The sequence below is a fragment of the Prionailurus viverrinus genome, chromosome A1 (assembly GCF_022837055.1).
Source record: "Prionailurus viverrinus isolate Anna chromosome A1, UM_Priviv_1.0, whole genome shotgun sequence".
In the NCBI taxonomy this organism is placed as follows: Eukaryota; Metazoa; Chordata; class Mammalia; order Carnivora; family Felidae; genus Prionailurus; species Prionailurus viverrinus.
In genome coordinates, this window is record NC_062561.1 from 197,928,207 (window position 1) to 197,940,505 (window position 12,299).

At 47.2% G+C, this 12,299-nt stretch overlaps 1 protein-coding gene across 1 annotated transcript in view; it reads left to right on the forward strand.

The window, feature by feature from the left end:
- The first annotated feature begins 2,210 nt into the window (after positions 1-2,210).
- The window catches only part of PDE6A (phosphodiesterase 6A), a 63,235-nt gene continuing 53,146 nt past the window's right edge, over positions 2,211-12,299 (forward strand). The window contains exons 1-4 of the mRNA XM_047863026.1: positions 2,211-2,684; positions 10,553-10,705; positions 11,310-11,399; positions 11,982-12,122. Of these exons, the coding sequence (XP_047718982.1) occupies positions 2,211-2,684; positions 10,553-10,705; positions 11,310-11,399; positions 11,982-12,122 (858 nt within the window). The remainder of the gene's footprint in view (positions 2,685-10,552; positions 10,706-11,309; positions 11,400-11,981; positions 12,123-12,299) is intronic.

Here is a 12,299-nt window from a genome sequence, read left to right on the forward strand (position 1 = left end):
CTCATATGGTTATGGTCCCACAGTCTGCTGTTTGCAAACTGGAGAACCAGGAAAGCCATTGGTAAAATTCAGTCTGAGTCCAAAGGCTGAGAACCAGGAGACCAACAGTGTAAGTCCTGGTCTGAATCTGAGGACCAAGGATGCCCATATCGAAGGGCAGGGGGAGGTGGATGTCCTAGTTCAGACAGAGGGCACATTCATCCTTCATCCACCTTTTTATTCTCTTCAGGCCCTCTGCGGATTCGATGATGCCAGCTGCACTGGTCTACCAATTCAAATGTCAATCTCTTCTAAAAACACCCTCATAGACACACCCAGAAGTAATGTTTTACCAGCTCTCTGGGTATCCTTTAGCCCCATCAAGTTGGCATATGAAATTAACCATCACAGACTTACAATTAAAACACTTTTTTACTGAGCATCAAGAATGTGGGGCAGCATCGCAAGGCCTAGGGAATCAGCCCTGGCAGGTCCCGCCCTCACGGAAGTCACAGTAGAGATGTGAAGACAAACAGAAGACAAAGAAACAAAAAACAAACAAGATAATTTCTAACAATAATAAATGCAATCGAAGAAATAAATAGGATGATGTGACAGGCAGGACCTGGGGAGGGCACATACTTGGGATAAGACAACGAGGCATGATTAGTGTGAGCTGACACCTTGAGGTCGAGAAGGAGGTGGTGTGCAGAGAGCTGGGAAAGAGCATTCCAGATAGAGGACTCACGTTATTTATGGTAAGGACGTTTGGAGAAATTCCGGTCGCTGCATGGCCCGCCAGACCAAGGGGCCACCTGTGTATACAGTGCGGAATGGACGCAATACCCCGAGAATTTATCACACGCTACAATAAAGGAAGTAATCTGCTTTCCATTAAAGTTCATTTGCAAAGTTCAAAGTGCCAGCAACAGTCTATTAGCCTGCATTCCACAGTGTTTACAACACAGAGACACCGGGTTCTCGCAGCCACGTTCATGGAAATGAAAGCACAGTTTCATCTCAGAAGGAGAATGTTCTCTTTCTCCCCAGGTGTCCTGGATGGAGGGTACTTCAGTGAAGAGTCAGGTGTTTCAAGGTTCAAAAAGAGCTGATAGCATCTAGACTGTTGTGTACGTTTCTGACTGACAGTCCAAAAAGGTACGGATTGTAGCCAGAAAAACCACATTAAAGTGCCAAGAGAGGGGCACCTGGGTGGCTCAATTGGCTGAGCGTTGGCCCTCAGCTCAGGTCATGATCTCACAGTTCGTGGGTTTGAGCCCCTCATCGGGCTCTGCGCTGACAGCTCAGCCTGGAGCCTGCTTCGGATTCTGTGTCTCCCTCTCTCTCTGTCCCCGCCCCCCCACTCTCTCTCTGTCTCTCTTTCTCTCTCTCAAAACTAAGTAAGCATTAAAAAAATTAAAAATAAAGAAAATTAAAGAATCATTGAAATCTAAGGCTGGGAAAGGTGCAGCTTCTTAAATCGGGAGACCCGTAAGTGCCAGACTCATGATGTACACAGGGAAGCAGGCTGAATGGTGAGCATGTGCAGTGAGGCCATCCTGGGGAGGACCTGGGAAAGAGGGCACAGAAGGGTGGCGTGAGGGGTCGGGGGATGGGAGCTGGGTGTGCAGTCCCTCTGAGCTCTAGCCATCCCTGCCAGGGAGGAAAGTGGGCACAGAGCTGCTGACTCTTCTGATTCTCCAAGAGAAGCTGAATAAATCTCCTAAACAGCAAATGCAGACTTCTGTGTCGAACGTTGCAGAAAAACACCCTACAGGGCAGAGAAAACACACCTACAGGAGCAGGTGTGCTGCCTGTGTGTAGGTGAAAACACACCTAGAGCAGGTGTCCCTGTGCTGTCTGTTGGCAGCCTCTGCTTTGGGGTTGTTTTTAGTTTTGCCCACCTCCTGCTCTGTTTAGAAATCCCTTCTCCGCTCTTAGGCCAAGGTGAAAAGGAAACTCTCACCTTCTCCCATCTGGGGCCTGGCAGCATCTGGAACACTGATCCTCATAATCCTTGTTCTCGGGAAATATTAATGATTTAATCTCCCGAGCTCCCTCCCTCCCTCCCTCACCTCTGCAGCCATACCAGCTGAAATCCACGGGCCAGACCCACAGAAGCCCAGGTTGGAACAAAACGCATCCTGACTCAGTTTCGCCACAGACCGTCAAACCGCCCTGGGAAGGCCAGCTTCAGCCCTTCCACGCAAGCGGCCAGAGGGATTCCAGCCATGGGTGAGGTGACAGCAGAGGAGGTGGAGAAGTTCCTGGACTCGAATGTCAGCTTTGCCAAGCAGTACTACAACCTCCGCTACCGGGCCAAGGTCATCTCGGACATGCTGGGGGCCAAGGAGGCCGCGGTGGACTTCAGCAACTACCACTCGCTGAACAGCGTGGAGGAGAGTGAAATCATCTTTGACCTCCTGCGGGACTTCCAGGAGAATCTGCAGACCGAGAAATGCATCTTCAATGTCATGAAGAAGCTGTGCTTCCTTCTGCAGGCAGACCGCATGAGCCTGTTCATGTACAGGGTCCGAAACGGCATCGGGGAGCTGGCCACGCGGCTCTTCAATGTTCACAAGGATGCTGTCCTTGACGAATGCCTCGTGGTGCCCGACTCGGAGATCGTGTTCCCCCTGGATATGGGTGTGGTTGGTCATGTCGCACACTCTAAAAAGCTCGCCAACGTCCTCAACACAGAAGAGGTACCCTCTTCCCCACAAGAAGGAGGGCGGGGAGGCATTATTCCATGGAGTCCCGGTGGGTACAAGTGGGGTGGGGAGCTGCTGGCCATCCAGACTGGGCTGGTGATGGTTTGGCACTTCTCTTTATTTATCGGCTTATAACATTTTATTTTGGGGGGGCGGAATCCAAACCTAACAGAAGAGTCTAAATACAGTACAGACAACTATCTACCTTTCATCCAAATGCATCAATTGGCCACGGCCTTGCCTCATTTGCTTTATCTCCATTTTTCTCGGACCCCTATGGGAGTCGACAGCGTGTACTGTATTTCCAGACATTTCCAGAACAGGGATGTTTCTGTGTATTTCCAGAACAGGGACGTGTGTATTTCTAAAACAGGGACGTTTCTCACATATGCACACCACGGTAACGAGATCCAGGAAATGTAAGCTTGATGCAATACCATCGTCTAATCAACAGTCCGGATTCAATTTTTGCCAGTTGCCTCAATTACACCCAAATAGCACTAGCTCTGGTTTCCGTGACGCGGATGTTTTTGAAACGTACAGGCCAAATACTTTGCAGAGATGTCCCTCCACTTGGGCCCATCTGTGTCTTCCTGATTAGAATCAGGGCGTGTGTTCCCATCAGGAGTAACATAGAGGGGATGTCGTGGTTATCTTTGCGCATTCCATCAGGGGACATGTGGTGGCAGCCTGCCTCATTACTGGAGATGTTAACGGTACCGCTTGGTTAAGCCCTTGGCTCTCGCTCCTTCTTTTAAAAAAAATTTTTTTTTAAGTTTATGCATTTATTTTGAGAGAGACAGAGACAGCGTGAGTGGGGGAGGGGCAGAGAGAGAGAGAGAGAGAGAGAGAGAGGGAGAGAGAGAGAGAATCCCAAGCAGCCTCTGCGCTGTCAGAGCAGAGCCTGACCTGCGGCTCAAACTCATGAAACCGAGAGACCGTGACCTGAGCCGAAACCAAGAGTCGGATGCTTAACCCCCCTGAGCTGCCCAGGTGCCCCTTGGCCCTCATTTGTGAGTCCAGCCTTCTGTGAGATTCTACTGGCAGCTCTGATGTAGACCTCTTTGATCACCGGGGACAAAGCACTTCATGCAGATCTCCCCATGGCCCTCTGCCCCAGGGCCAACTCCTACTTATCCTTTAGATCTCAGCCTAAAGGTCACTTCTTCATGGAGGCACTCCTGTATCTCTCTGTTACAGACTCCTTCCCCAAACCATTTTTCATAATAAGCCTGGGGGCCAGGGACCATGCCTGCCTTAATCTCCACTTTATCCCAGCAAATATCTGGCACAAAGCAGATGCTCAGCAAATACTTGGCATAAAAGATTCACCATCAAGTAATTATGCTTAATTCCTTTAACACCTGCCTTGCCCAAAACCAATGTTTGCCCTGTGAGAGCAGGGCCCAAGTGGGTCTCACGTATTGCAACACTGACCTGACCAGGAGCCTGTGTTCAATCATTTCTAAGATGCAGCCTGGACATTATGTGATTTTGCTCACCTGACTTCTGGTCTTAGTTCAGATTAAACGTCATAAGGTTAAAAGGGGACAGAGGGGGTCTCAGAGATGATGTCATCTGACTGTCTCATTTAACGGATGAGGAGCGTAGAGCCATGAGAGCTTGAGAAGGGGCTTGTCCAAAGTCACCAAGGAGTTAGGGCAGAGCCAGGCCCTTGCATCCACAAATGCAGGAATTCAAATGGGTCATCTTGTTTTTAATGTTTATGTATTTATTTTGAGAGAAAGAGATAGAGCAAGCGGGGGTGGGAGGGGGCAGAGAGAGAAGGAAAGAGTAAGAATCTCAAGCAGGCTCCACACTGTCAGCGCAGAGCCCGATGGAAGGCTTGACTTCACGAACTGTGAGATCATGACCTGAGCCCAAATCAAAAGTCAGATGTTCAACCAACTGAGCCACCCAGGTGCCCCAGGTCATCTTTTTTGACCTGGGTTCACTGACAAGATAAGAAGCACAGACTTTGGCCTCTGGGGCGATAGTTTTCTTGGAAATACACTGGGCTGGATCTCCCATGGGGTTCGTCTTTCCCTTGTTTCCCCTTGGACGTCCAAGGGTGGGGGTCGTGTTTCTGCCTCCAGGGGACTTGCAGCTGGACTGGGGACTGTTCTCCCTTCAACTCTCTCTAGACTTTCATTGTAGCCAACATAGATTGCCACGGTCTTCAGACGTAACTGATTATCCCTGTTTCACAGATGGTGGAGCCAAAACCCAGAAAGGATGGGGCACCTGGGTGGCTGAGTCACTTAAGCATCTGACTCTTGCTCTCAGCTCAGGTCTTGATCTCAGGGTCGTGAGTTGGGCTCTGGGTTGGGTGTGAAGCCTACTTAAAAACAAATATCAAACAAAACAAAACAAAACACAACAACAATAACAAAAACACTCCAGAATGGTTAGTAAGTTGCTCAGAGCCACTCCGATAGAAAGTGGCAGAGCGGGTATTTGAATTCAGGCACTCTGGCCTTGTGCCCACACTCTTCACTGCTCAGCTATTCTCTTCTTCTTCCTTATCTATAAAGTGAGGGCACTGGACTAGATGCTATTCACCACTGGTCATTTCAAATCGTATAGCAGAGAATAAAGAGGTTAAACTTTGAGGTCAGATCTGGATGTGAGTCATGACTCTGTGACTTTTTAAGAATCGTGCTTCGGCGTATTTTTGAGACTATCTGGGCTCACTTCCTAATTCATAAAATGGGACAGGAATACCGACTGCACAGTGTTGTCATAGGATTAAAGGAGAGAATTATTTCTCATCTAGCAAGGTTCTTGGCACATTGTTACGGCTCCTACTGGCCGATCCTGCTCCTTATTGTTATTGTTATTGTTTTGTTGTTGTTAAGGCTCTATTCTAAGGGAGGGATGCTGTACCAGGTCTGTGTGGGAGTTGGACAAGAAGGTCCTTCCGGAGCTTTCAGTTTAGAGTCTGTTGGTGGGAAAAACAGAAGAGAGGCGCTAAGAGGTTCTGTAGATCCTGGTGTTAAGTGAGGATTTAGGCAGATGCTCTGATGCTAACGTATCCTTGTTGAAGAGTTGGCTGAGCCTCTGTGCTAAGGGATGGCCTGCTATTCCGCCCCCCCCCCCCCCCTTCAAGCCCAAAGTTCACTATGGAGTAATGCCTGCATTCCCCTGGGGCAAGCCTGGGGCAGTCTCCCTGGCTGGTGACTCAGCACCCTCAAAAAAACTTGGGAAATGGCTACTATCAGTGGAGTTTTGAAATGTGAAACCATGAATGGAGAAGTTTCCCAGGGTTGTAATAAAATTCCCACGTCCTAGCAAATTCCTGCTCATACCCTGGGATATCCTCAGGAAGACTTGCCATTAGGATTGCCAGATAAAATATAGGATTCCCAGTAACATTTGAATTTAAAATTTTTTTTTTATTTTTTAAGTTGATTTTTTTATTTTGAATGAAAGAGAGAGAGATCATGTGAGCGTGCATGAGTGGGGGATGGGCAGAGAGAGAGGGAGAGAAAGAATCCCAAGCAAACTGTTGGCTGTCAGCGCAGAGCCCGACTTGGGGCTCGAACTCACAAACCATGAGATCGTGACCTGAGCCAGAATCAAGAGTGGGATGCTTAGCCAACTGAGCCACCCAGGCGCCCCAAAGTTTGAATTTTAGATAAACAAAGAATAATATCTTAGTGTAAGTATGTACCATCCAATATTTAGGACATACTTATACTTTAAAAAGTATTTACTTGAAATTCAAATTTAACTAGGCATCTTGTATTTATTTGCTAAATCTGGCAACCTTACTAGCCCTTCAATATTTGTGTGTGTTTTATTCTTTACCCTTTCTCCTTAGGAAAGCCCACAAGGCCTGCCTGTTCCTGTCTGGCTTATAAACCACTGGCCCCAGCACCTAGTCAGTGCCTGGGACAGAGTGGGTACTCATTACAGATTATTGCATGAATTAATAAATGATGACCCTTCCCAGTTGGCTATGATATTGTGATTTATAAAAAGAGATACTTACTTAGTCTTTGTCCTGGTTCCATACACAGAACTCTTAAGACTCTTATAATTCCTGAGTGATAGGAGCATCTGACACAGAGCTTCTAAATTCCTTGGAATTTCCTGACTGGTAGATGGTCTTTTGTTCTAACGAGATGACTCTTGGTGGGCTCCTGGATGGACGCCAATCACCAGAAAGATCAAGCTATGATTAGCAACTTGGAACTTTCAGCTCCACCTCCCCATTCTCTGATGAAGGGAGAAGGTCTGGAAATGGAGCTAATAATCAGTCATGCAGATGTGACAAAGCCTCCATAAAAATCCCCCAAAGTACAGGGCTCAGAGAGTTTCTGAGTTGGTGAACACACGCATGTGCTGGGAGGGTGGTGCACCTCAACTCTAGGGGACAGAAGCGCCTGCTGTCGGGAAGGGTGCTTCATCTGACAGTATGTCTGTATCTTTTATTATATCCTTTATTATATCATAAACCTGTACATGTAAGTATTTCCCTGAGTTCTGTGAGCCGTTCTAGCAAATTCCCAAACCCGAGGAGGGTGTCTTAGGACCCTGCTTTATAGCCAGTTAGAAGTATAAGTGACAAACTGGGACTTGTAATTGGCATCTGAAGCAGGGACAGTCCTGTGGGACTAAAGCCCTGTGGGGTCTGACACTGACTCCAGGAAGATTGAATTGAATTGTTGGACAGTCAGCTGGTGTCAGAAAACTGGTCAGATACACCTACATATCTGGTGTAAAAGTAGTGTAAGCATGGTACTAGTGTGAGAGGAAAGGAGAGTTTTTCCAAGACATGACAATTCCTATTTCTAAAGAGTGCACCTGAGAGCACTGCCATTTCCAGAGACTCTCACAGCTGCCGTCCTTCCCTGAGTGTGAGACCCGGAACCCAGCATGCCACACCGGAAGGAAGCCACGAGGAGGACCTGGTCCAACACTCCGATTTTACCAAAGGGCAAACTGAGGATCAGAGTATCTTCAACTACTGATAATGTACTGATTGGCCCCTGAAGCCTCAGAGAACAAGTCCCTCCCTTCCATTCACCCATCCTGTGGGGACATCCTTCTCATTATGGTTTGAATTGTGGGTTCATGTTTTACATATGCTCCCACTATACCGTGAGGACCTAATGAGGACAATCTCATCTTTCTTATTGGTCTTGGCATATCCAACACCTCTCCCAGAGCCTGTTCTCAGTAAATATGAGTAAATGAATGAATGCGCGAATCAGTCGATCAGTGTATCAATATATAGATCAATGAATGAATGGAGTGGCTGTGCCACTTACCAGCAAGGGAGTTTTCTGCAAAGCAGGGAAGGTTTGGGGGCACCTGGGTGGCTCAGTTGGTTAAGTGTCCAGCTCTTGATTTCAGCTCAGGTCATGGTCTCACGGTCATGAGATTGAGTCCTGTGGCATTGAGCTCTGCGCTGGGCACGAAGCCTGCTTAAGATTCTCTCTCGCACACACGCGCGTGCACGTGCTCAAAAACCAAAACAAAAACAAGGAAGGTGACAGATCTATGTGACAAGGCTGATGTGAGAGTTAATGAGATAAAAGATGTTAAGTTGTCTGGCTCCTGGCTGAGGACGTCATTATTGCTCAATAAACAGTAGATCTCACCATGGAATTGGCACTGTGAATGTTTGAAAAGAGGAATTGGGGTTTCCAAGAATGAGGGGTGTGCTCCCTGCTTGGAATGCATTTCATCCACCTGGTTCCTCTGAAGCTTCAGCTCTCAGCTTCACCTCCCTCGTTCACAGGGAGAAGCCTCCCTCGTTCACTGCTATAACCCGAGAGTCTAGAACAGGGCCTGGCATAAAGCACTCCATGAATGCTAACTGAATGAGTGAATGACTTTGGGCTTTCCCTAAGCTGGGCATCTGATTCCTGGGCTTTAGAGTAAACATTTTGAGGGACATCTAGGTGGCTCAGTGGGTCAAGCGCCTGACTTCGGCTCAGGTCATGATCTCACCACTCGTGAGTTCGAGCCCTGCATCAGGCTCTGTGCTGACAGCTCAGAGACTGGAGCCTGCTTTGGATTCTGTGCCTCCCTGTTTCTCTACCCCTCCCCCGCTCGTGCTCTGTCTCTCTGTCTCTGTCTCTGTCTCTGTGTCTGTCTCTGTCTCTGTCAAAAATAAACATTACACACACACACACACACATACAGACACACACACACACACACACACACACACACACACACACAAAAGAACAGCTTGAGCTAAAAGTCTTCTAAGGCCCTCTCTGCTTCTGATAATCTGAGGTTCTGTGACACAGTTGTGTAGAACACTTCACATGCTGAATATATAAGGATGACAATGATTGTCCGAACACCATCGGTTGGCAGCTGTATAATTCGGGAGAGAGTTCTGGGTCTCTCAATGGGAAAGAAAGTTCTGGTAGATTTAGTAAACATCTGCGTCAGATGCAGGTAAGACTCACATATCGTTTTCCCTGATAGAAGTGAATATTGCAAGGCTGAACTGACTTCCTGAAATGAATTTGAGCATGCCCCACCAAGACCTGTGTTTAGGGATTTATCGGTGTCCTTAGAGAATGACATGGAAAACCCTTCATGGCTAATGCCTCTTTAGAGATTTTGCTTAATCCTCTGATGCTAATTCAAGTAGAGCCCTACAGCCTTCTCTTAATTCCTGTACCCTTTACCTGGTTTGAGACACCTTCATCGACAACAATGCCGTTGCCTGTTTGTCTAATCCCACTCCAACCGGGAGAAATCCACAGATGCACAGCATCACACTCTGAATTTCTCAGTCGTGGGAAAGTTTCTGCACACTCAATTCTAGAAAAGGGGTGGGAATCCGTTCTATGAAATATACTTCCTTCCTCAGAACAGCATGAACTGCATATCTGGGCTGGCTTGTGTCCCAAGCAACGCCTATGGTTGGAAAAACTCACAGTGCTACCAAGAAACAGAAAGGTGGATTATCTTGGATTTAAGATGACAGTTCAGGCTCTGTCTCCTCTTTCTGACCACATAGACCACACTGACCTGTGCTGGCCTCCCAGGCTGCTTTAGGGGTGGGGGTCTGGGGGTGTGTACTCCTTTGCACTCCCATAGCTTTGAGCCAAACCTTGTGTCATGTATTACTGGTATTGATTTGTCTGCGAGCCGGCCTGAGCCTTGGTCTCACTTGTGTCCCCAGCGCTCAGCATAAGGCCTGACACACAATGGGGCTTCCATTAAGACCTATGGAATGTGGATATCCATTGGACTCACTGTGTGGTGCCAGAACTGAATTGCTCAAAAAGCTAGAAGTACCAAATTCTTTTTGTTCAATGACCAGGACCCAGATCTAACCTTACCGAGGCTTCTCCTAAAGACAGCAAAGCTGAGGGCAGGTTCCTTCTTGAGTCTCAGTTTCCCTTTGTGTAGAATGGGCCACTAGTGGTCCTCACCTCACAGGATTAAAGCGAGTTGAGGCAGATAAAGCACGTGATACCCGTTAGCAATTGTGGTTGTTAGACTCACTAAAGTCTTTTCCTCACTCAAGTTTCTATTTTGGGCTTACTCGCCATCACCTCAAGAGAGCCTTCTCTAACCCTCCCTCCCCAGGTGAAGTCAGTCCCCTCATCCTGCAGGGCTTTGCTCACATCTCCCCCACAGCCCTCGGTAAGTTGTATCTCAGACTTTCTCCTACTCGATTTTGGAGGCCTCCAGGGCAGAAACCACCCCCGATTGCTTTGCCCTTGCTGAAGGGGCATAGATGGAAATGTCTTCATTTTCTTGTCAACAAAATCATAGAGGCCGCCCCTCCTCCCACTCCCTACCATGGGCATATGGGGCTCTGGCCTGTTTTACTGTCTTTGTTCTTCCTCTGCCCACCCTTGCCTGTGTCTGCCTTCCTTCAGGATGAGCATTTCTGTGACTTCGTGGACATCCTCACAGAATACCAGACCAAGAACATCTTGGCTTCCCCCATAATGAATGGGAAGGACGTGGTGGCCGTACTCATGGCTGTGAATAAACTGAATGAGCCCCACTTCACCAAGAGAGATGAAGAGGTAAAAACGCTTTAGAAATTGCTGGGGTGGCCATGCGGGCGCATTCTTACAGCTTGTGAAGTCCCCTGAACCTTGCTATTTGGCCCAGCCTTGGTTTTCTCATCTGTAAGACAAGAGGATTAGGCTGATGCCCTCTGAGGGAGACAGGACAGGGGTAATGGTTAGGATGTCGGGCCCTGGAGCCTGGGGTACAGGGTTAATTGTCCTGGCTCTGCTAATATTTAGCTGACTCAGCCAAGTTACTTAATTTCTTTACATCTCAGCTTTCTTATCTGTAAAATGGGCCTAATTTTATAGTATCCATCTCTCGGGGTACTTGTGATGATCACATAAGATAACTTATATACCTAAAATGACTTATCACAGGGACTGCAAACTCAATAAATAGCAGCAATTTTCCATTAATCCATCAACACTGACATTCTACATTCTATGAGCTTTACACTCTTACAAGGCAACATTTCATGGGTCAGCATTCCATGATCCATCTACTCAAATGGCCTCTGATGCTTTTGAAATATTCAAATATTTGCTGATGGTAGAGGGGGCCAGAGGAGGGCTTTCTTCTTCTCATCTAGTTCCCCTCACGCTGTTTGATTTCCAGATTCTTCTCAAGTACCTCAATTTCGCAAATCTAATCATGAAGGTGTACCACCTGAGTTACCTGCACAACTGTGAGACTCGGCGTGGCCAGGTAAGGGGCGTGGCTTAAGGGAATGGCCTGGACGTGTCCTTTTACTGAAGCATTGATGTGGTCAGACTGGAAAGGCAGTGGTGATAAAATTGCCTGGGAACCATCATAGTCTCTGCCCAGCATCCCTCGTGTTGATGAGGTGGCCGATGTTTGTAAGGCTGTATATGCACAATTTTCAAGTCAGGCAACTTAGATTTGAATCCTTGTTAAACCATTTACTAGCTCTAAGACCCTGAGTAAATCACTTACCCTGTCTGAGCTTTAGTCCCCCCCTTTGAAAAATGGGGGCAATATTGATTGGTTCCACCCTCAAAAGATCATTGTCAATAGTAAATGAGAAAATGCATGTGGAACATTTGTGTTCAATCCATGTTTGTTATTATCATTCTTATTAACAATCTCCAAAATAAAAGAAATGGAAAGAGTTGGACCCATGATAAGCTGGTCAGTTACTTCATCTCTCGGAACCTCAGTTTCTCCATCTGTAAAAGGAGGATAATTGTCCTGTCTCTGTCTCTGGGTTATTGTGAGCTGCTGCTTTGTGACTCAAAAAGTTTGACAGTGTTTTCCTGTTTTGTTAAGATACTGCTGTGGTCTGGGAGCAAAGTCTTTGAAGAGCTTACGGATATCGAGCGGCAGTTCCACAAAGCCCTGTACACAGTCCGAGCCTTCCTCAACTGCGACAGATATTCTGTGGGGCTCTTAGACATGACCAAGCAGAAGGTGAGGAGGCTTCAGAACAGACATTTCCAAGAACAGGATCAATATACAGTGGGGCCCAGACTAGTGTCTCACATTCAGTTCACAGGGGAGAGGCAGGGAAGATGTGGATGGTTGTGAACAGGTTTTCACAGGTCTTTTGTGGTTTTTTTTATTTTTTTGATGTTTATTTATATGAGA